Here is a 20,933-nt window from a genome sequence, read left to right on the forward strand (position 1 = left end):
GGAGCTTTTGGGTGTGAGGACTGATTAATTTGCAAACTCAGAATTCAGAAAGGTCTACATGATTGGTTTCTATGTGTGGCACAAATATATTTATTTAAGTATATATATATATTTTTTTTGGTAAAAATTTATTTAAGTATATATTTAGTCACAACCCAATTTTTAATATATCGAATTATTATTTTAAGGTTTAGACTATGATTCTCAATATTGCTCGACAGCCCTACCCATCCTGTTCAAATATATAATATACCATTACGTTGTGTCCATTGTCTATATATAGTGTTGGCACATTTTCTTTTCTATTTTATAAAATAAAAAGTAAATTAAAGTCCTTATGATTATATATTGTCTCACATTATGCAAACACATTAGTTATATATATATAGAGAGAGATGTATTCGAATGTTAATTTTATGCATATATATATATATATATATATATAGGTCAGATATTCTTTCGCTTTCTGTTATGTGTTATCAAAGTAATTTTTTTATTTTCTTTAATCACTAATTGTAACTGTATGTATATATTAATGGGTTTTGGGCCTTAGGTCGGGCCTTATAAAGACGTATAATATGCAAATGTAATTAACCCAAAACACTGAGCTTATGGGCCAATTGATAATAACTGAAGCCATATTTGGCAGCGTAAAAAGGTTTATTGCAATCAAAAGCCTCTGAAAGAGGGGGAAGGTTTATCATAGTTGAACAATTGAACAAGTTGTTTATCGGATAATAGAGTTTGACAAAACTGAGAAAAGGTCTTATCTTCTTCTTCATCTGATCGTGGCGATCGCCATGGAAATATCTCTTCTCCGTTCGGCGGGGACGCAAGCATTTCTCTCGTCATTCTTGAAGCCAATTCCACTGCACCGAATGTGATTGTGAGACAGAGGCGAAGAAAGTACCGTGTTGTGGAAGCAATATACGATTCGATGTTCTTTGCAAAGCGTGAAATGAGGCAATAAATTTTGATTTCGAGATCACACAGTTATTACATTCATGAGTTCATCTACCGAACAGTTTATTATGTTTATAGAATGCTCTGTGTTTGGTTTAGTGGATTTAATTAGCCTTCTCTCTCTGCTGCGTGGTTAAATGCAGGGTTTTGATAGTGGTTAATTTGAAAGATCCTAATTCGCCAAGGTTTGTGTTATGTAATGGTGAGGCCGGTTCCGTCAAAGCCAACCGACTTGCAAGTCCTTGTTTGTTTGACTTGATGAGCATTAGGGCTGGGCTTGGTGCCATTCACCTCCAGTTTGTACTCTTACCGCAAAATCTCCCAAACTTTATTATATGGAAGGTGCTTATGAAACTGCAATCCCAAACTAATAATTTCATGTCTATATATACGCTTTGCAATTTAAGGACCAAAAAAAAAAAAATGACTTTAAGGAACACTCTGTTTGTGAAAGGTTTAAATTCGCTGATCGATTATTTATATATATTACTGCAATATGTGGGGAAAAAGGGCAAAAATTACACAAAATCATAATAAGTCTAGAACAAATCGATCATAACTCTAGAAACTTGAGGATCTTCGTGAGGAGGTGAGATCTTGATAGTGTCGTCGTCGCGTCGAGTGTTGTTGGTCTAGAAGATTTCTGTTGCGTGTAATGGCGGGAAGAAGATGAGGATGAAGATGTGAGAAGCATGGATGAGGAAGAAGAAGTAAATTCGAGGCTTGTAGGGTGGAGGATCTGTGTGAGTAGAAGCACAATTAACGCCATTGATGGTGATCAAGCCTTGCGTCTTTTAGGGTTTAGAGTGATGGCTATGAAGATGAAGAGTGGGATCATGATGATACTGGTTCAGAGGCCCCAAGTGATGGCTATGAAGATGAAGAGTGGGATCATGATGATTCTGGTTCGGAGGCCCCAAGTGATTGCTATGAATATGAAGATGATTGGGATCATGATGATGCTTATTCAGAAGACTTCAGTGATTTCTATGACTATGACTAAGGGATGCATGAATAACTTAGCAACAGATGAAGTAGCGAATTTTGATATTGAAGCCAAGCTAAAGAAGGAAAAAGGTCGTGAGGATGATGGCATAACAAGTTTTAAGTTCTTACGTACTTGGTTTCGTACTTGTAACCATAATGGTAGAATAAAGACTACTATATAGTCTATATATATATATATATATTAATGCTTTCAGTTTCAGTGTTTTTGTCTAATGTTTACGAATATTATGAAAGGCAAAAAAAAATTGATAAATATTTTCATGACAAACAGTGATATGTAAAATCACAAATTTATTTTAAAAAAAACCTACGAACAAAATTTAAAATAATATCTTAGTTGTTTTATATCAAAATCCTATATTTGTTTTTTAATTAAAAAATTTCAATGACCATCGATGGCCGTGGAGGCTTTGGCTGCTAGAGTTCCTCTCACATTTAATGATGTTGTTTGCTGATTTGTGAGGATTCTTGTAGAACTGTAGGTGAATCTTTGTCTTTTGTTGTCATGGAACAAGTCTTTTAGGTTCATATCTTCCGATTCTTTTTGTCGAAGTGGACTCGGTAGTGAAATTAACCTGAAAAGTTGAATCATTTGAAAATAAGTTTGACAGGCTGTAAGAATGTTGCGCACGTCTGATTACTCTCTCCACTCTTCTGAAGAATCCTTAAGCTTTTCTTCTTTGAGTAAGTGGTCACTCTTCAGTTTTGGATCATAACTTCAGACTAATGAGACTGAAAATAATGAAGAACAGGGTGAGAAACAGACTACTCTGTTTTTTATTATTAGGATATTTAATTATAAGTTATAACTTTTCCTGCAAAAAATGGAGGAAGAATTACGGAAGAGATGCTGAAACCTGGAAGCTTTGGTGGAGAAGAGAAGACAGAAGTTTCAAACGCCAATGTTCCTCTATTGTTCCATGAATCGAGTTCTTGGCAGAATTGGAGTTCGGTTTTCTAGTCTGTTCGTCTATCATATTTTGTGCTCGAAGTTGCTCTCTTTTATATTTTTTTTTTTGGGGTTTATAGTTCTCTTTATTTAGGTTTGTATAAAGTACCGAGTTCCTTGATGATAAAGCAATCTCTTTGGGAATGAATATGATCAGAGAGTGGTACTCGAAGAGTTGCTTCCAATGGCTCTGCGTTGACTTCTTTAATAGTCATTTGTTTTAAAAACTGATTTGTTTCGTAATAATGGCAGAGTATCAATTTACGAAGGACCACGACGGTTTGCATTCGCGCACACTATTCAGAGTTTCAATGCATTTTCTTCATTTATTTAAGGTGATTTCTTTTTCTTCAGGGCCTAGCAATTTGATTCGGAGGAATCTTTATCACATCAATGGCCAAGAAAGTTGGTAAGAAGTTCGCTTGGGTGATAAAGAACTTCTCCTCTTTGCAATGTAAGATCTGTTACTCTGTTCCTGTCCTGATCGCTGACTGCAAATGGTAAAAAGAGCAAGTTTTTTTTTTTACTTTGTTCAAATGTTTTTTCGATCTGGAAATAGGATCTATCATTATTCATTGTTTAGGTGACTTGTTTCTTTTTCTTCAGGAGTCTTCAAGCCTTTCCTAACGGAAACGACGTTGATTACTTGTCTTTGTACCTGCAAGTTGCTGATTTTGAATCATTGCCTTGTGGATGGAGAAGATATGTAAAACTTCGGCTAACTATAGCGAGACAAGTTTCGGAAATAGACTCAGTAGTGAAAGGTGATTCTTACTTCAATCTTGTTGATTAATTTTCTTGAATATTGCTTGCCATCATATGCCGCAAATCTTTCTATATGATGTGCTGTACAAGGTTTGTTCTTAAGTTCTATGTTTCTCAAGGGTACTTAGAAGGATGCAAGTGATTTAGTATAGTAAATTATTGTGCCTAAGTTGTGAACACTGATGTCTAGTCCTCAAGTATTATATAGTTCAAGCAGAACTTTCTTCGATGCTATATTAACTATTAGAATGAATTGTTTTACAGAAACACATCGCTGGTTTGATGAGAAGTCATTGGGATGGGGGTTTCGATACATGATTCCCCTTACCACACTTGATGACGAGAAGGAAGGGTTTCTGAATAATGGAGATCTCGAGGTTGTTGCTGAGGTAGACGTTCTTGAAGTTATTGGCACTTTAGATGAATCAGAGGAATCTAATGGTTCGCTCAAAGAAGCTTCATTAGGAAAGGAATACATGGATGTCAATGGCTTTCAAGTTCTTCCTTCACAGGTATGAAATCAATAATGATGCAAGCTTTATTCCAGATGTCCAAAAGACTGCTCGGTACATTTGCTTTTCCCTTGCAGGTGGAATCTGTGAGGCGTATATTTGAGAGACATCCTGAGATTGCAGTGGAGTTTCGTGCAAAGAACCAACATCTGAGGCAAGCGTGCATGAATTTCTTGCTCAGCTTAATCGAGACGCTGTGCCAGTCACTTGAGGAGCTCACCAATGAAGATCTGGTGGAAGCAGACATTGCACTGACATATGTGAAAGATGCAGGATTTAAGGTGGATTGGTTGGAGAAGAAGCTGGACCAAGTCAAAGAAAAGAAGGAGAAAGAGAAGTCTGATTTGGCCATGCTCCAAGAAACAGAGGAGAATTTACTGAAACTGAAGCAAAAGTGTTCAGAGTTGGATGCTTTAGCGGAGGAGCGTAAGGCAGAGTTGTCGGCCACAAGAACTCCTCTGTCTTTTTACGATGTTGTTTGATGATTATTAGTCTGTCTCAGTTAGGCTTCTTGTCATTGATCTTATGTCATTTTGTGAAAAAACCATATTGACGCTACTACGGTCGGTCCATCTAACTTTGGCACAATCGAATTTTATAAGTTCTTCATTTCTCGTTAGTATATCTCGGCAGAGATTTTTAGCCATGAAAATTTCCACTGTGAAAGCTTGACTACGAAGTTGCTGTTAATACGTCTATAAACTTTATTCCTTTAACCACTTGTCCGTGTATATAGGTATCGTTAAAACGATATTGTTAAGAAAATTTGAAATAACATTTTATTTCATTTTATATCCTAGAAATTAATTATATTTTATGAATAAAACGTTTTTCAAAAATTAGTTTCCGCATATATAGAATAAATTCAATTATTTTTTTTTTTTTTTATCCAGAGATGCACATGTACCAAAATGTTAAAACCCTAGGATTAGGAATAGCAGAAAGAATTCATTTAAGAGTGGCATCCGAACTTGTCAAGGTTTCGATTACACGTATTGGAATAATATAATTTCAGTACTGGTTGTGCTGCTCAAGATTGTTGTTTGGTTGTCCGATTTAATATTGTTGAGTGTGTACTACTCAAGTTCTAGGAATATTCTAGGGTTTCTTAGAGGGATTTGCTCCAGAGTGTGCTCATCGAGTGGTAGCTTTATCAATTTTGGGTCTGTGCTTTTTATGTTGAGTTGTAATGTTTCCTCATCTTCTTGCATGCGCTGTAGGTTGATTGCGAGAAATCTACATAACGCCGATGGAGAAGAAGGTTGTTGGGAAATTTGTCTGGGTGATAAAGAATTTTTCCTTTTTGCAATCTGAGAAAATTTATTCTGATCCATTTGTGATAGGTGGCTGTATATGGTAAGCAGATAATAATAAAAAAGTATGATGATTTGGTGTGCACATATATATGTTCATTTGATAATCTCTAAGTTCTGATTATTCCTTACTTTGTTTATCTTCTGGCAGGCAACTTTTAGCATGTCCCAATGGAAATGGCGTTGATGATCACATGTCTCTCTATCTGGAGGATCTTGCTGATTGTGGATCATTGTCTTTTGATTGGAGAAGAAAAACATATTTCCGCTTAAAAATAGTAAATCAAGTTTCGAAAAAACTCTCCGTTAGGAAAGGTAATTGTTAATATATGGCTCATCAGTCTTGATTCATTAGGTGAATGTTTGCAAAAGTTTTACGAGCTAACGCTTGTCTAGATTGGATCTCTATGTTGTAAAGAGGTGTTTGAGTTAAGTGGTTTAGATTAGCTTTAATCTTTCGAGCACTGATGATGATCTTTAATGGATAGGTGCATAGTCCACGCAGTACATTATCTGAAGATTATTTTAATGGATAGGTGTATAGTCTACCATCACTCAAATAATTATATGTATATTAAACTGAAGATTATTTTGAGTAAGAACAAAATACAAACATAAGTCTACCAGTATTGTAAATTACAAATATTAAATCTACCAAAATTTAATAAACCTACCATACTTATAATTAAAATCTACCATATTATTTTCTAAAATACAACTGTTTTAAGTCTACCATATATACGAATAAGTCTACTAACTCCTGATAAAGCTACTATTAATAGCAATAAGTCTACCAAGCAAAATAAATCTACTGTACATCAAACTAAATAAATTTGTCACCATTATAAATAAATCTGTCGCCATTATTATTTAAATCTACCAAAAAAGTCAAACACTTACGATAAGTTAACGATATTTTCATAAGTCTATTATTAAATATAATAAATATACCAACAATAAATATGTCTACCAACACAAAATAAGTCTACTATGCTATAAAAATATGTCTACCAAAACAAGTCTACTAAGGTTCAACAAATCTACCAACTCTCAAATAAATCTACCATCAAAAAATTGCGTTGACCAAATTCAAACAAGTCTACTATAAATAGTGGTAGACTTATGCATAATGTCGCGATACTTTTTGCTTACGTGGCATATAAAAAATAATGGCATTTTCGTAATAATGTTTTTTTCAACAAAGCTTTAAAGGGCAAGATCGGTATACGAGGTTAATTTAGCATAAACAATAAAAGTATGTCAAACTATTAATAAACATTGGTTTGCAGGATACTTGAATAATCCACCCTATAATAAATGATGCGTTTAGTTACCTCATCACGAAGAAGTAAAAGTCTTTTGTAATATATAACATTGAGTTTTTTTTATTTGAATAAATTTGACATTCAGTTCAAAAGAAAAAAAAACATTTCCTTAAGTAATTAAAGACTATTTACCTTGAATTCAAACAAAAGTGATTACATCCACTCCACAAACATTGCACACGACAAACAAGTGTCTCAATTGGATGAACACCATTAATATCCACCGGTTGTTTAGCTTTACCATTTATTAGTTTTGTTATAATGACAAGAATGTCACTAATGCATGCATTTTGTAAATATTTCGCTCTTAACTCCGCAAATATATATTCTCGGTGGTCTCCATTCCTCTCAGCAAGACTTCAACACTGAAGGTTAACTAACCCTCAACTAACAGTCTCCAATTTTTAAAGTGAGTGATGATCGTCGCATCAATGGTGAAGAATACAGAAAGTACTGAATCTAGCGATGATGAACAGAGTTATTCATCTTCATCTGAAGAATGGTCCAACGCATCAGACCATGCTGATGAAATTGCTGAAGTCAACGGGTTTCAGGTTCTTGATTCCCAGGTGATAATTATTTGAAGAATGGTCCAAGTCTTCTTGACTTATAAGTCATGAAATTATACAAATACAACTCTTGTATCATATCAGTGTGAAATAAAAAAATCAATATCAATAATGAAAAATAAAACAACGATTTGACATTTCTTGTTTCACAGGTAAACCAAGTGATGGCAATCTTTGAAAAACATCCAGATATTGCATCAGATTTCAGTTTAAAGAATCAACAGCTCAGAAATGCTTACATGGGTGTTCTTCTCGACCTAATTATGACACTGTGCCAATCCCCTAAGGAGCTCACATTGGATGATCTAAAGAAAGCAGACCGCACGGTTTTGGATTTGACAAAAGCAGGCTTGAAGTTGCATTGGTTGCGTCAGAAACTGGACGAAGCTTTCTTGAAGAAGGAGAAAAAACGGGCCATTGGGGAACGGATCAGAGTACTTGAGCAACAAGTCAAGAAGCGAAGGCTGAATTTGTCGGATTTAGAATCTGATCTGAAGAAACAGAAAGCTGCAGCTTTGGCTGCTGAAATTCCATTTGATTTCAGCGATATTGTCTGAATGAAAAAGTCATAAGATGACGATTTGAGGTTAAGCTTTGTTTCTTATTATAATCTGCTGCGTTTATATCACCTTCTAAGAGTGGTCTTTAAATTTTAGCTTTTCTTGTTTCAGCAAATTCTCTTTTGGATATTGTTTTGTTTCTTAATTTTGGGTTTTATTTTGGATATGCTTACTTTATTTAAATGAAATGAATATAAAAATCTATATTTTCATTGATTTATAAAAGCCCTGATGTAAAATATGAATACAATTTATTTAAATGAAATAAGTATAAATCTATATTTTAAGTGATGGATCCTGATGTTACATACAAATACTTTTCATGAATACTCTGTTTGGAATCCTCTGTTTCCGGAATAAAGTTCAGATGGAAGAAACAAAAATTGATCTATAATACAAAAATTCAAAATAAATTCGATCTATAATCTTATATAAAGGTGCAAAATTTAAAGGCTAAAAATATATGATTTTCATTCTATATACACAAACAAACAGTAAACCCTAGCTCTTCGCATTCAAAACTTTGAAGTGGTAAATCCTTTTCCCTCGATTTTCACAGTGGACCAGTGGTATCTCGATTTAATGATATCTATTGTGGTTTTCTGTTGCTCGAGATTGTTATTACTTATTTATTGTTTGTTCGATTTACCACTTTGGGAGTGTGTATGCGTCATTCAGGTTCTAGGGTTTTTAATTCTTCACCTCGTCCTCTCCGCTTCTCGTCATAGTTTGATTGCGAGGAAACTTCTACTCGAATTCGCTAACCATTCTCTGTTCCTTTTCTGAAACACTGAAGCTTAATATTTAACTAAGGCACTGACCCTTAATTTATTCGATTCTGAGCGTTGCAACTAGAGGAGAAGATAATTGTGGTTCAAAAATCAATTGCTTGCAGTGGAATCTTAGTTTTTAATTGGTCTAATTTTGTATCTCGAGGGTGCGTGACATCCAGTTAAAGAAGTTTTTTTTATCTTGTCTCCAGGTTCTGGTCCTTTGATTGCAAGTAACCTCTCATCGCACTTCAATGGCAAATCAAGTAGATTATAAGAAGTTTTGTTGGGAGATAGACTATTTCTCCTTTTTGCGATCGAAGTTGTGTTACTCTGATCCAGTCGTGATAGGTGGCTTCAAATGGTAAAAATCATAGTTTCTTTTGTTATTTTTCAGAGATGTTTTCGTCCATTTAAGCTAACGTGATATCAATCTTGAAATCATGCATATACAGATTTGGTGAATATTCATTTTTTTTGTTGTTTTTTGTTTTTGTTTTTTTCCTTTTCTGACAGGCGTCTTATTGCCTTCTCTAAAAAGGGAACTGATTCATTGTCTCTGTATCTGGAAGCTGTTGATTTGAAAGCACTGCCATCTGGATTGAGAAGATTTGTGGAATATAGCATAACTATTGTTAATCAAACCTGTGAGGAACTCTCCGTACGTAGAGGTATATAATATGCACAATGGTCATGACTAGTGATATAGAATAACGGAATAATTCACAACATGAGGTTACTCTTATGGAACAATCGCAATTTGATTTTCCTAATCCACAGTGAGGATTTTAGTGTCATATATTATATATTTATGTTGATTAACCAATTAATGGGTGAATTGTTACAGAAGGATAGAACTGCTTATATAAAGAAAGCTACGACTTGGTGTTTAAGAGTGATGAAAGATTTTTTTTTTTTCCTTTTCGAAAACGTGAAAATATAATGAAACGTTATGCATGTCAAAAAAGTGAAAACTTTATAAGAAAGAATAAAAATCAGTTTGGACAGTAGCAATTTGATATGTTCCATCCCCAAGGGAGGACTTTAGTTCGTGTAGTGCTTTAACTATTCTATGTTGATTAACCCATTAATGGATGAAAATGTTACAGAAAGACGAATTTGGTTTGATAAGAACACTCCGAACTGGGGTTGGCCAGATATGATTTCCCTATTCAATCTTACTGCCCCAAATAGTGGATTCCTGGTGAACGGAGGAGGCGTCATGGTTATTGCTGAAGTAGAAGCTCTTGAAGTTATTGATACATTAAACCCGTCACAAGTTGCAGAGATTAGTGAAGACAGAGCTCATGATTATTCATCTTCATCTGACGAGTTGCAGAACAAAGATGATGTAGCTATTGAAGTAAACGGCTTTCAAGTTCTTCATTCGCAGGTAACATCATTCCCAAGTAAACGGCTTTCAAATTCTTCATAAAGCTTGACGATTTATTCAACTCTTGTTTCAATGTCAACTGATATTTTGACCCTTTTTTTCTTGTTTTAACATCACTACCACAGGTTACTCAGGTGAAGGCAATCTTTGAGAAACATCCAGATCTCACGTCGAATTTCAGTTTAAAGAATCAACAGATCAAGAATGCTTACATGTATGCTCTTCTTGACCTGATCAAAACACTGTGCAAAGCTCCTAAGGAGCTCACCGTGGAAGACCTGAACAAAGCAGACAATATGCTCTCTGATCTGATAAAAGCAGGCTTCAATTTGGATTGGTTGCGTCAGAAGTTGGATCAGGGTTTGGATAAACAGATAGCTTATGACACACGGATCAGAGAACTCGAGAAACAGGTGAAAAAGCGAAAGCTGGCATTGACAGAACTTGAAGGCGACCTGGAGAAAGAGAAAGCAGCGGCTTCGGTTGCAACCATATTTTCTGACTGATTTTTTTTTGGGTGAGTCTATGCTTCTTATAACTTGAGTCTTCTCCATAATGGTGGGAAGTTTATTAGGAATATATAGTGTTTTATTCTTTCAGTCTTTCTATTTAGCTTTCTTCATTTTGAGAAATCAAATTCCTCTATTTCAACTTAGGTATATTAAAAGACTTATGTCAGAACTTTCCACACTCTTTTGTTGAGTTGATAGTTTCTCAAGGGCTTTAGTTTCTTGACTCAAAAGTAATATAATGTATGGTCAAGTGTGTACGTAGCCTTCTCTCTGTCGTTTTTCTGCCACACTGAAAAATAATCACCCAATTAAGCAATCTCTATGCTAATTCGTCTTCACGCCCTGCGGTTTTGAATGCAAGAAAGTCTCGTAATTTCAGTTGTAGTGATGAAATTGTGGTTAAAGAAGAAAGCAGAGAGTAGCTTGATAAAACTATTAAAACATTGATTTCGTTTAATAATGTTTTTGCACTACATCGTTATAAAATTCAAAGAAAATGTAGCCATACTACAAAATTGTAGGGCACCAAAGTAAGCCTTTCCAAGAACTTTCAAAGGCAAACAAAACGACCTAGGAGAGGTTTTGTTTCACATATATATATATATTATAGCTTATTCTATATAGCATTTTAAGACTGAGAAGAATGGTAGGGACCGCGCGAACGCAGGCCCCCTCTGCCACAAATAATGACGTAGGCTCTTCCATTTGGAAGACCTTAAGCTAAGCACCCTTCCTTAATGTGCAATGGTAGCCACTAGCCTAGACCACTCGTCTTCTTGATCACGAGTTGACCCCGTCCAGGTAAGTGATTTGGTCGATGTCTCCACTTCTTTTTTTATACCGAGTTTATATTCTCTCCTTCTTTGTTATAACCGATGTGGGACTTATCATAAATCCGTGCTTTTTTAATTTTATCATAGTTTTTTTTTTTTTCTACTGGGCCCGTCTATTCAGCCCAATTCAATTTTACTAGGATATGACATCAGTCTTTATATTCAGCCCAATTCAGTTTCATTTTCTTTGCGACCATTTTGAGTTTCTTGTTAGGGCTCTGTCTTGGTGGAAGTGATCTAAGTGGTAAATCCTCACGCATTAATCTCAGAGGTAAATCCTAAACCACTGATTCTTCTACTCTTTTGATTTTCCGATACACTGTTTGCTGTGTCGATTATGGTCATTTGTAAAAATTGATGTTTAAGAGTGTCGAACGAAGTGTTAGATTCTCAATTTTGGGTTATTTTGTGTCACGATTGTATGCTTTACAAAATTTGAGTGTTGTGGTAGTTTGATTTCAGGTGAGTGAGTGTTTGTAAAAATCAATGGGGAAGGAAGTTGATAAAAAGTTCTCTTGGGTGATTAAGAATTTCTGCTCTGTACGAGCGAAGAAAATTTATTCTGATGAATTCGTCGTCGATGGCTGCAAATGGTAAGAAGTGATCTCGTTTTCTGATGGTTTTGGTCAATTTTGGGTATTTTTTTCCGTTGTTTGATTGATTTTGTATTCCTTTGTTTTCCTTGCAGGCGTCTTTTGGCCTTCCCTAAAGGAAATAATGTTGAGTGCTTGTCTCTGTACCTGGACGTTGCTTGTAGTGAATCATTGCCTTCTGGATGGAAAAGAAACGCATTACTGCGTCTCAGTATTGTGAATCAAGTTTCTGAAAAACTCTCTGAAACTAAAGGTGATTGTTCCCACACCGCTCACTACTTGATATGCGTTGGGCGAATAGTTGCAAGTTGCAACACAGTTATTGTCCCCAGATTCTTATTTGTGACAAGTTAATCAACTAGACAGTAACTATGCTGTTGAACTCTGTTTCTGTGTTGCTGGACTGTGTTTGAGTTGGGTTTAGGGTTTAGACTAGTTTCAAAGTTTCGGTGCAATGTTATTTGATGTGATGACAATGATGAGATGGAATCTATTTCGTTGTTTTGCAGCAACACAACACTGGTTTGATGCGACGTCTTCCGACTGGGGTTTTACATCAATGTTTCCCCTTTCTAAACTTCACGACAAAGATGGTGGATTTCTAGTAAATGGAGAGTTGAATATTGTTGCTAGTGTAGATGTTCTTGAAGTTATTGGAAAACTAGATGTTCCAGATGAATCTGAAGAGGCAACCAAATCACTGAGCAAGTTAGAGGAAGATGATGGTGCAAAGTCTAGCGATTTTCTTGAGGAAGCTTCACCGGTAAAGGAAAGCATGGACGTCAATGAGTTTCAAGTTCTTCCTTCACAGGTATGAATTTTATGTTTTGCAAATATTTCTGAAGTATTAAAAGAGCAAATTTTAAATTTAGTGAAAATAAGAAAAAGAAAAAACTGGAATATTTGAGTATGTTGTGGTCTGTTTTGAGTGTTTTCAAGTCTCTGATAATTGCCGTATGAATATATTTTTTTACTATATTCATCCTTTCTTTCCGCTTGCAGGTAGAATCTGTGAGCCGTATACTTGAAAGACACCCTGACATTGCATCAAAGTTGCGTCCAAAGAATCAGCACCTGAGGTCAGCCAACATGAGTGTTCTCCTCAGCTTAATCGAGACATTGTGCCAGTCGACTCAGGAACTCTCCAAGGATGATCTGGCAGACGCTGAGGCTGCTCTTGAATACTTGACAAAAGCGGGGTTGAATTTGAATTGGTTGGAAGAGAAATTGGAACAAGTGTCAGCAAAGAAGGAGAAAGAGGAAGCTGGTGAGACTCGGATGCAAGAGATAGAGGAAGAGTTGAAGGATTTGAAGCTGAAGTGCTCAAACTTGGAAGCTCAGCTGGAGAAGGAGAAAGAAGTTGTGTCTTTGGCCAGAGCTTCACTATCATTCGATGACGTTGTTTGATGGCTGCAGATTTGAGGTTTTCTTAGTCACGTGGATTTTAGTTATGTTTTTTGTTGCAGTCTCGGCTGTGGATTGTGTCGTTGTTTCGAATTTTCTTAAAACTATGGAAGATAAGTGACTTAACTTGGATTACAAGTTTCCGCATCTTGTAAAGAAGTATTTTGTGGTTGAGGAGTACTCGTTACGTTTCTTTGGAGCACTTTTGTTTGATTGTCAATTTGTCATTGGTGTCTGAGAAACAGAGAGTAGCACACGAAGAGTCGGTTTTTATTAAGTTATTAATTCGTAATTATGAAAGATTACCAAGACACGATGAGCCAAACCTGTTCGGATGATATTGTTTGATGGCTTCAAATTTTGAGTTCGTCTTCACTTGAATTTAGTTCACTTTGGTGTGGAAGTGAAAACTCTGGAAGATAAGTGACTTAACATGGTGTGGAAGTTTCCGCATCATGTAAAAAGTATTTTGTGGTATGCAGTTATGTTTCTTGATAAATAAGCCAATGCTATTATTGTCTGAGAAACAGAGTGGCACATGAAGAATCGTTTTTAGAAGTCCCTTAATTCGTAATTAAGACAGATCATCGAAACAAGATGACTCAACTGTTCGAATTCCTATATTTATATGCTAGATTCATCTTCTTTATGTATATCCGATTTGTAGGAAGAAACTTTACCTATGAGCTAGGAGAAGCCGAAGCGTTTCGTATTCCTTATTTATTTTTATTTTTTTTCGTATGCCTTTAGTGTTTGTAATCAACACGATTCACTTTATAACCTGGCTGCTATTTAAGCGGTGGTGTTGTCACTGTTGGAATGGCTATCTTTTTGAGTTTAAGGCGACTCTAAGGGGTAAATAGTAAAGTAAACGCTATACAGTTTGACCATTTAGATCCTCTCATGCTTCATTTCCTTGATTATGCGCGTTTTCTCGTATTGAATTACTAGTAAAATTTGTTGTGTTTGTTATTTGAACTTCGAGTTCATCCCGTAATTTGCTGCTTGAAATTGTAATTTGATTTTCCGATCAACAAAATTTGGTTGTGCGCCACTCCGCTTCTACGGTATATAACCTCACTTCTTGTAAATCTGGTTGTTTGGCTGCAGAGGAATCTTCTTCATCAAGAATCAATGGGGAAGCAATATGAAAAGAAGATTACTTGGGCGATTAAGAATTTCTCCTCTTTGCAATCTGAGAAAATTTGCTCTGATCAATTCGTCGTCGGTGGCTCCAAATGGTGATAAGATAACTTGTTTTCTAACGGGTTTCGTCCAATTTATCTAGTGTTACGTGACACATCCATTGTTGTCTATGGTTTTTGCTTACAGGCGTCTTGAGTTGTATCCCAAGGGAAATTGTGCGGGTAATTATTTGTCTCTGTTTCTGGCGGTTGCTGATAAGGAAGCTTTGCCTTCTGGAAGGAGAAGATACACAAAGTTTCGCCTAACTGTTGTTAATCAACTTCCGGGAAAACTCTCCCAAGTGCAAGGTGGATTATTTCTACACTAGCTCTACTTTATGATTAAGGCGGAGTCCGAGATTCTACTTTATGATTCTATCTGTAATGGACTCATGGGGCTTATGCTGCTGCGAGATTCTATTAATGTGTTGTGCAATGCTTGTTTTTACTAGATCATCTCTATATGTTTCATGATTCTACAGAAGCACAAGAGGTGTATGATCAGAAGTTTCCCGCCTGGGGTTTCTTAGAAATGCTTTGCCTTACCAATCTTCATGCCAAAGATGGTGGATTTCTGGTGAATGGGGAACTCAAGATTGCTGCCGAGGTGGAGAATCTTGATGTTATTGGAAAATCAGATGTGTTAGAGGAAACTTCATCTGTAGTGGAAATCAATGGGTTTCAAGTTATTCCTTCACAGGTAATCGGAAAAAAATTGAAAAAAAAAAATATACGGAAGACTCTCATACTATAGTGTAGTTCCTTGATATATACAAGCTGCATATATGTTTTGTGGGTCTATTTTCAAGTCTCCAAAAACCAATATCTAATATGGCTTTACTTTATATGTCCATTTTTTCACTTGCAGGTAGAATCTGTGAACAGTCTGTTTGAAAAGCACCCAAACATTGCATCAAAACTCCGTCCAAAGAACCCACATCTGAGAACAACATACTTGAATGTCCTACTAAGCCTTACTGAAATTCTGTCCAAGTCCCCTGAGGCACTCTCCAATGGTGATCTGGCCGACGCATATTCTTCACTGAGATATGTAGCAATGGCAGGGTTTAAATTGGATTGGTTGGAGAAGAAACTCAAAGAGGCTGGTGAGAGTCGGATGCAAGAAATCGAGGAGGAGTAGAAGGATTTGAAGCATAAGTGCTCAGACATGGATGCTCTACTTGAATTCTTACGATGAGGTTGTTTAAGGACTATGCACTTAAGAGTTTGGATCTAACTAGTGTTCTAGTTTTGTTTGTTTTCATCTTTAAGGTGTGGCTAGGTTTCTTTAATTGCAGTTTGTTTCTTGATGGGAAAGTAATCAGAATTGTTTTGGTGTCCCAAGTCTGAACGGTGACTGTTGGCGCACAAAGACAGTCAAATTAACTTTAATTCATGGTATGATGAATATGTAGCAATGGGATCTCTCTGAAAGATGGGAAGCTCTAACCAAGTTGTGTTCAAGCAAACACTGTCTGTAGCTGTCATTCATAAATTTTCTGAGGTGTATGAAGAAACTTTACAAAAGACCGAATTTTTTGGTTTTAATGTTAATTTTATTACCAAAAAAAGTGAAAATACATACTAATGCTATTACAACCCAATAACTCGCTTAGGAGTGATACAAAACTGGAACATCAAAGAGACAATTATAAAGGATGCATATAACACCCAAAATAACATTCAAGGAGAGATTGAGAATTGATAGAATCCGTGGGATACGAGATGAGACGAGTAAATATTGTGATTAAATTCCAAAATATTGTGATTAATTTTAAAATCAATTTTCTACATGCTATCGATGCTAAGTGCATTTAATCATCACAAAGACTATTGACTCAATTAAGGAGAAGTCTAAGAGCCATATCATTGTTCGATATATTATAAGTGACTTAACTTGGGTTATAAGTTTCCGCATCCTGTAAAGAAGTACATATATATTTTGTTGTTGAGGAGTACTCGTTACGTTTTCTTTAACGCACTTGTGTTTAATTATCATCATTGGTGTCTGAGAAACAGAGAGTGGTACACGAAGAGTCTGTCTTTAAATTATCAGAATATTTATAAGGAAAATATCTATAAGTTTTATAAAGCTTTGATTCCAAATTGTAATCTGAACTCCTAGTTTCGTTCATATTGCTCGAGATTTCTGTTTAATTTTTTCGAGTCACGAGTCTGGTGTGGGGGCACTCCAGTTCTAGGGTTTCGCGTTCTCTTCATATTCTGGTCATTTGATAGCGAATAGTCTTTCATCGACATCAATGGAGAAGCAATTTGAGAAGAAGGTCCTGTGGGTTACTAAAAATTTCCTCTCTTTGCAATCTGAGAAAATCTACTCTGATCAGTTCTTGTTCTGTGAGAAAATCTACTGTGATCAGTTCTTGTTCTGTGGCAGCATGTGGTAAGAAGATAACTTGTTGTCTTCGTCCAGTTTAGGTTAAACCGGATATTCTCCTTCGTTTTGGTGATTCTTTTATTCGTAGTTTGCTTGCAGTCGTTTTGGTGTCCATCATGAAGGAAATAACGATGGTTACTTGTCTCTGTTTCTTGTTTCTGGAAGTCGACTCTGGATCATTGCCTACATTTTCTTTATTAAGGCAAACAAAACTTTATTTTACTTTAGTAAATCAAAGTTCGGAAAAAACTCTCCAAACTGCGAGGTGATTAGTATTTCTATGTTGGCTTAGTTTATTCAGTTGATTCTGCTTGTTCACGAGACTTATGCTGCAGCAAGATTCTATATTTGTGGTGTGTGCAATGCTTGTTTGACTAGTTCAGTTCTATGTTCCGTGACTTTACAGAATCACACGACTTGTGGATTGGTGATAATCAGAATCTCTTCAAGTTGGGTTTAAAGTCCTCATATCCCCTTGGCAAATTTAAGGCCAAAAATGGCGGAGTCTTGGTGAATGTAAGAGTCAATTTTTCTGCAGTGTTTGGTTCTCTTCACGTTACTAGTAAACTAGATGTATCAGAAGAGTCTGAAGAGACAACCAATCCTGTGAAAAAGATAAAGCTTAGCGATAAATGCGCGGTGTCTAGTGACTTGCACAAGGATACGATTGATGTCAATGGGGTTCAAGTTCTTCCTTCACAAGTAAGAAACTTAATTAAGGAAAGACGGAAAATTTGTTTAATCTTTGTAGAAATTTCAACCACAAAAGACTGTTAGCATCCTCTGTTTTTTCTCGTTACTTTTTCTTTTGTGGGATAAGGATGGTAAGTACTTCTGATATATCAAGTAGAAACACTTCTAGATACAAAAATATCATAAAATAGTTATTGGATACTTCTGTTCATATATCTTTCACTCGCAGATGGAATTTGTGAGCCGTTTATTTGAAAAGCATCCAGAAGTTGCATTAGAGTTCCGTTCCAAGAACCCGCATTTGAGGACAGGTTACATTAATGTTCTCCTCAGATTAACCCAGAAGCTAGGCAAATCGCCCCAGGAACTTTCTAACGATGAACTCTCAGATGCAGGCGTTGCACTGACATACATGGCAGATGCAGGGTTTGATATGGGTTGGTTAGATAAGATATTGGAGGAAGTAAAGGAAAAGAAGAAGAAAGAGGAGGCTTGTTTGGCTAGGCTGCAAGAAATGAAGGAACAGCTTAAGCCATTGAAGCAGAAGTGCTTAGAGCTGGAAGCTCAGGTGGATAAGGAGAAGGCAGAGTTGTTGGAAGCAAGAGCTCCTCACTCGTTTGATCAGTACTTGAGTTCTTAGTCTGAGTTGGGCTTTTGGTTATGCTTTTGGTTTGTCGTTTGTGTTTTGATGGAAAAGTGATGTTCTTGGTGTTGAAAAGTGATGTTCTTGCTTTTGCATGTACCTTTTTCATAATTGATTTTTGTGATCGATTTTTCCATTTAGAGCAATAGAAAAACAAAATGAAAAAGATATCTTGAAGATAAATTACTTGCTCAGAAAGCAAAAGAGACACTAACAAACGAAAGAAAGAAGAAGAAGAAGAAGAAATACTTGTTTAATTTGAAATAATGAAACCACACACCAAAATCGGCTAATACAAATAGCCAAAACATTTCCAATGGATATCTTCCCACTATATGTTTCTTCATTCCCACGAAACATATAGGAAGATTTCCATTAATGAAACGCAGCGTTCCGTTCATTAATACGGTGATAACCAAACAATGCAAATTAAGAGTATATGTTTTTGGGTCTGTTTCCATTGTCTCCCAAGATTGCTATCTGATATGGTTTTACTAATTCTTACATCAATTTTTATTATATTTACATCACTCGCAGGTGGAATCTGTGAACCGTTTGTTTGAAAGACATCCAGATGTTAATTGCAACAAAACTCCATGTAAAGAACCAATATCTGAAGACAGGGTACATGAATGTCCTACTCAGCCTGACTGAGACTTTGCGCCAGTCGCCTAAGAAAATCTCAAAGGATGATCTTGCACTGGAATCCATGACTAATGCTGGATTTAAGTTTGTTGATGACATAGTAATGTAATGTCTAGTGCAAACGAAGATTTTTTTAAAAAAATATTTTGAATAATAGGCAAACGAAGAGTTGAAAGCCAAACGAATTTAATTCCATTCTTTCTCCATTGGTATTATATAATATCATTTATTAATTTGTTGAAACGTATCAAGTCACAAGAAATCCAAGGCTTCTCGCATTCGTCAATTTACAGATGCATGCATTTTCTTCATATATCTATTTCTTGCAGGAACCCAAAGGCAACTTGTTTCTTTTGTAAGTATTGCCTTATTCTGTCTCCGTTTCTCTTAAACAAATTAAAGGTTAATTCTCCTCAACTAAGATCAATTCTTTTTATACATGCTCTTTGCAGTTTGGATTCCACTCAAGAGGGAAAGAAAGAAAGGGAGTCAGTTAACCGTATTTTATTCCGATGATGCATAGGAGATAGTGATGATGAAACAGTTGACGTCAATGGGTTTCAGATTCTTTCTTCACAGGTAACCAAATACTGAATCTCGGATCGTCTAGTCTCTATTATTGTTGTACATCGTCTTTAGTACTACTTACTAGGTCAAATGGGTAAGGCGGATATTTGAAAGACACCCAGCCACTGCATCAGAGTTCCGTCCAAAGTAACAACAGCTTAAGAAAGCTTACATCGATGTCCTCCTCGACGTCATTGAGACACTGTGTCGATCGCCTCATGAGCTAACATCGCCTCTCGACAACACGATTTTTGACCTAGAAGATGTAGGGTTTAAGTTGGATTGGGTAAAGATGAAGCTTTGGAAGGTTTACGTGAAGAAGAAGCAAGAGCAAGAAAGTAGCGCCAGGATCAGAGAACTCCAAGAAAAGGTGCAGAAACAAAAGCTTGTATAGTTCTACTTTGAGAACGAACTAGAGAATGAAAAGAACATGTCTATGACTGCCCGTGCTCCACTTGATTTCAGTGTTTGAGATGAAATCGCCATCAATTTATAGTGAGGCTCGGATATTATAGGTTTTCAGAGTGAATTCTCATCTCTAAAAAGATTAAGGATTTTTTTTATGACCACTAAAAAGATTTAAGGAATTTTTTTTTAGAAACATTAGAGGAGGTTGTGTAGACACCTTGGATTGGAATATCTCGGCTTATTCAACCGACTACTCATTTAATTGCATGATAAGATGATAATAAATATTAATTTAAACAATGACTTGATAGAATAAAAAACTCTAATCTCTTACTACTTTAATGCTTATTCGTTTAACCGAGGATGGATTGATAAATCAAACAAATTAATTGCTAACATGTGAGAATTAATTGATATTCAGATTAGCATAACCAATTGTATGCAATTAGAAAACTGAACGCGTCTCACCAGAGAAAATCATACAACTCACAAGGCAAATTTTTAGTTCCCATTTAGTTTTTCTTTTTTTAATTTCTTATTATTTCATAAAAATAATCAAAACTTTGTTAAACGCTTAGATGTATCACCAACCCAAGCTCTAAAAAATATAAAGATGAATGATGATGGTGACTAGTACTATAATTTGTTAAGCAAACTTTGTTTAACTTTTTAGAAATTTCAACCTCTTGGGACGTTCTCATCAACTGGGCAAGATGTGGTTCCCTTTTTTTTTAAATTACAATTACAGTACTTTGGTTAACATAAACAACATTTACAAAGACAGAGAAATAATAATAATAATAATAATAATAATAATAATAATAATAATTATAATAATAATAATAATAATAATAATAATAATAATAATAATAATAAGAATAATAATAATAATAATAATAATAATAATAATAATAATAATAATAATAATA

The 20,933-nt window shown here is 35.5% G+C and overlaps 6 protein-coding genes and 1 non-coding gene across 9 annotated transcripts; 6 read left to right on the plus strand and 1 right to left on the minus strand.

Moving 5' to 3' along the window:
• Positions 1-3,313: 3,313 nt before the first annotated feature.
• On the plus strand, positions 3,314-4,679 carry LOC18019697 (MATH domain and coiled-coil domain-containing protein At3g58410). Of its 2 annotated transcripts, none has more exons than XM_024156991.1 (4): positions 3,314-3,420; positions 3,527-3,684; positions 3,950-4,197; positions 4,275-4,679. In XM_024156991.1, the coding sequence occupies exons 1-4, from the start codon at positions 3,314-3,316 to the stop codon at positions 4,677-4,679; spliced, it is 918 nt and encodes a 305-aa protein (XP_024012759.1). The 2 variants fall into 2 exon arrangements, with proteins under 2 accessions (XP_024012759.1, XP_006402791.1); XM_006402728.1 differs by having other exon boundaries at positions 3,527-3,656; positions 3,973-4,197.
• A 2,587-nt stretch (positions 4,680-7,266) lies between these two features.
• On the plus strand, positions 7,267-7,961 carry LOC18019699 (MATH domain and coiled-coil domain-containing protein At3g58280). The gene is made up of 2 exons (XM_006402730.1): positions 7,267-7,404; positions 7,557-7,961. Exons 1-2 carry the CDS (start codon positions 7,267-7,269, stop codon positions 7,959-7,961), a joined length of 543 nt encoding a protein of 180 aa, XP_006402793.1.
• A 1,027-nt stretch (positions 7,962-8,988) lies between these two features.
• On the plus strand, positions 8,989-10,633 carry LOC18019700 (MATH domain and coiled-coil domain-containing protein At3g58280). The gene is made up of 4 exons (XM_006402731.2): positions 8,989-9,098; positions 9,251-9,405; positions 9,844-10,127; positions 10,253-10,633. Exons 1-4 carry the CDS (start codon positions 8,989-8,991, stop codon positions 10,631-10,633), a joined length of 930 nt encoding a protein of 309 aa, XP_006402794.2.
• Positions 10,634-11,285: 652 nt separating this feature from the next.
• LOC112087210 lies at positions 11,286-11,448 on the minus strand. The gene has a single exon (XR_002899973.1). It is a non-coding gene; the product is annotated as a U1 spliceosomal RNA (small nuclear RNA).
• Positions 11,449-11,662: 214 nt separating this feature from the next.
• Positions 11,663-13,661, plus strand: LOC18019701 (MATH domain and coiled-coil domain-containing protein At3g58270). 2 transcript variants are annotated; one of them, XM_024156989.1, is made up of 5 exons: positions 11,663-11,743; positions 11,935-12,065; positions 12,161-12,318; positions 12,575-12,876; positions 13,068-13,661. In XM_024156989.1, the coding sequence occupies exons 2-5, from the start codon at positions 11,959-11,961 to the stop codon at positions 13,470-13,472; spliced, it is 972 nt and encodes a 323-aa protein (XP_024012757.1). In that variant the 5' UTR covers positions 11,663-11,743; positions 11,935-11,958; the 3' UTR covers positions 13,473-13,661. The 2 variants fall into 2 exon arrangements, with proteins under 2 accessions (XP_024012757.1, XP_024012758.1); XM_024156990.1 differs by having other exon boundaries at positions 11,710-11,743; positions 11,924-12,065.
• A 629-nt stretch (positions 13,662-14,290) lies between these two features.
• LOC112087116 (MATH domain and coiled-coil domain-containing protein At1g31390-like) lies at positions 14,291-15,962 on the plus strand. Its single transcript, XM_024156992.1, has 5 exons — positions 14,291-14,324; positions 14,580-14,710; positions 14,802-14,962; positions 15,136-15,353; positions 15,522-15,962. Exons 2-5 carry the CDS (start codon positions 14,604-14,606, stop codon positions 15,792-15,794), a joined length of 759 nt encoding a protein of 252 aa, XP_024012760.1. The 5' UTR covers positions 14,291-14,324; positions 14,580-14,603; the 3' UTR covers positions 15,795-15,962.
• A 952-nt stretch (positions 15,963-16,914) lies between these two features.
• On the plus strand, positions 16,915-18,381 carry LOC18019702 (MATH domain and coiled-coil domain-containing protein At3g58410). The gene is made up of 5 exons (XM_006402733.2): positions 16,915-17,054; positions 17,148-17,250; positions 17,350-17,401; positions 17,455-17,750; positions 17,971-18,381. Exons 1-5 carry the CDS (start codon positions 16,915-16,917, stop codon positions 18,379-18,381), a joined length of 1,002 nt encoding a protein of 333 aa, XP_006402796.2.
• The last annotated feature ends 2,552 nt before the right edge of the window (positions 18,382-20,933 follow it).

This window comes from Eutrema salsugineum, unplaced genomic scaffold (genome assembly GCF_000478725.1).
Source record: "Eutrema salsugineum unplaced genomic scaffold, Eutsalg1_0 scaffold_19, whole genome shotgun sequence".
Classification (NCBI taxonomy): Eukaryota; Viridiplantae; Streptophyta; class Magnoliopsida; order Brassicales; family Brassicaceae; genus Eutrema; species Eutrema salsugineum.

What these genes read in the sequence shown, in the direction of transcription:
- LOC18019697 (XM_024156991.1), top strand. Translation starts at nt 3,314, where the DNA reads ATGGCCAAGAAAGTTGGTAAGAAGTTCGCTTGGGTGATAAAGAACTTC. An exon ending in AATAGACTCAGTAGTGAAAG is followed by an intron (nt 3,685 to 3,949) that starts GTGATTCTTACT and finishes ATTGTTTTACAG; the next exon opens with AAACACATCGCTGGTTTGAT. An exon ending in TTCAAGTTCTTCCTTCACAG is followed by an intron (nt 4,198 to 4,274) that starts GTATGAAATCAA and finishes TTTCCCTTGCAG; the next exon opens with GTGGAATCTGTGAGGCGTAT.
- LOC18019699 (XM_006402730.1), top strand. Translation starts at nt 7,267, where the DNA reads ATGGTGAAGAATACAGAAAGTACTGAATCTAGCGATGATGAACAGAGT. An exon ending in TTCAGGTTCTTGATTCCCAG is followed by an intron (nt 7,405 to 7,556) that starts GTGATAATTATT and finishes CTTGTTTCACAG; the next exon opens with GTAAACCAAGTGATGGCAAT.
- LOC18019700 (XM_006402731.2), top strand. Translation starts at nt 8,989, where the DNA reads ATGGCAAATCAAGTAGATTATAAGAAGTTTTGTTGGGAGATAGACTAT. An exon ending in GTGATAGGTGGCTTCAAATG is followed by an intron (nt 9,099 to 9,250) that starts GTAAAAATCATA and finishes CTTTTCTGACAG; the next exon opens with GCGTCTTATTGCCTTCTCTA. An exon ending in TTCAAGTTCTTCATTCGCAG is followed by an intron (nt 10,128 to 10,252) that starts GTAACATCATTC and finishes TCACTACCACAG; the next exon opens with GTTACTCAGGTGAAGGCAAT.
- LOC18019701 (XM_024156989.1), top strand. Translation starts at nt 11,959, where the DNA reads ATGGGGAAGGAAGTTGATAAAAAGTTCTCTTGGGTGATTAAGAATTTC. An exon ending in GTCGTCGATGGCTGCAAATG is followed by an intron (nt 12,066 to 12,160) that starts GTAAGAAGTGAT and finishes TTTTCCTTGCAG; the next exon opens with GCGTCTTTTGGCCTTCCCTA. An exon ending in AAAACTCTCTGAAACTAAAG is followed by an intron (nt 12,319 to 12,574) that starts GTGATTGTTCCC and finishes GTTGTTTTGCAG; the next exon opens with CAACACAACACTGGTTTGAT.
- LOC112087116 (XM_024156992.1), top strand. Translation starts at nt 14,604, where the DNA reads ATGGGGAAGCAATATGAAAAGAAGATTACTTGGGCGATTAAGAATTTC. An exon ending in GTCGTCGGTGGCTCCAAATG is followed by an intron (nt 14,711 to 14,801) that starts GTGATAAGATAA and finishes TTTTGCTTACAG; the next exon opens with GCGTCTTGAGTTGTATCCCA. An exon ending in AAAACTCTCCCAAGTGCAAG is followed by an intron (nt 14,963 to 15,135) that starts GTGGATTATTTC and finishes ATGATTCTACAG; the next exon opens with AAGCACAAGAGGTGTATGAT.
- LOC18019702 (XM_006402733.2), top strand. Translation starts at nt 16,915, where the DNA reads ATGGAGAAGCAATTTGAGAAGAAGGTCCTGTGGGTTACTAAAAATTTC. An exon ending in CCTACATTTTCTTTATTAAG is followed by an intron (nt 17,251 to 17,349) that starts GCAAACAAAACT and finishes TAGTTTATTCAG; the next exon opens with TTGATTCTGCTTGTTCACGA. An exon ending in AGCAAGATTCTATATTTGTG is followed by an intron (nt 17,402 to 17,454) that starts GTGTGTGCAATG and finishes GTGACTTTACAG; the next exon opens with AATCACACGACTTGTGGATT.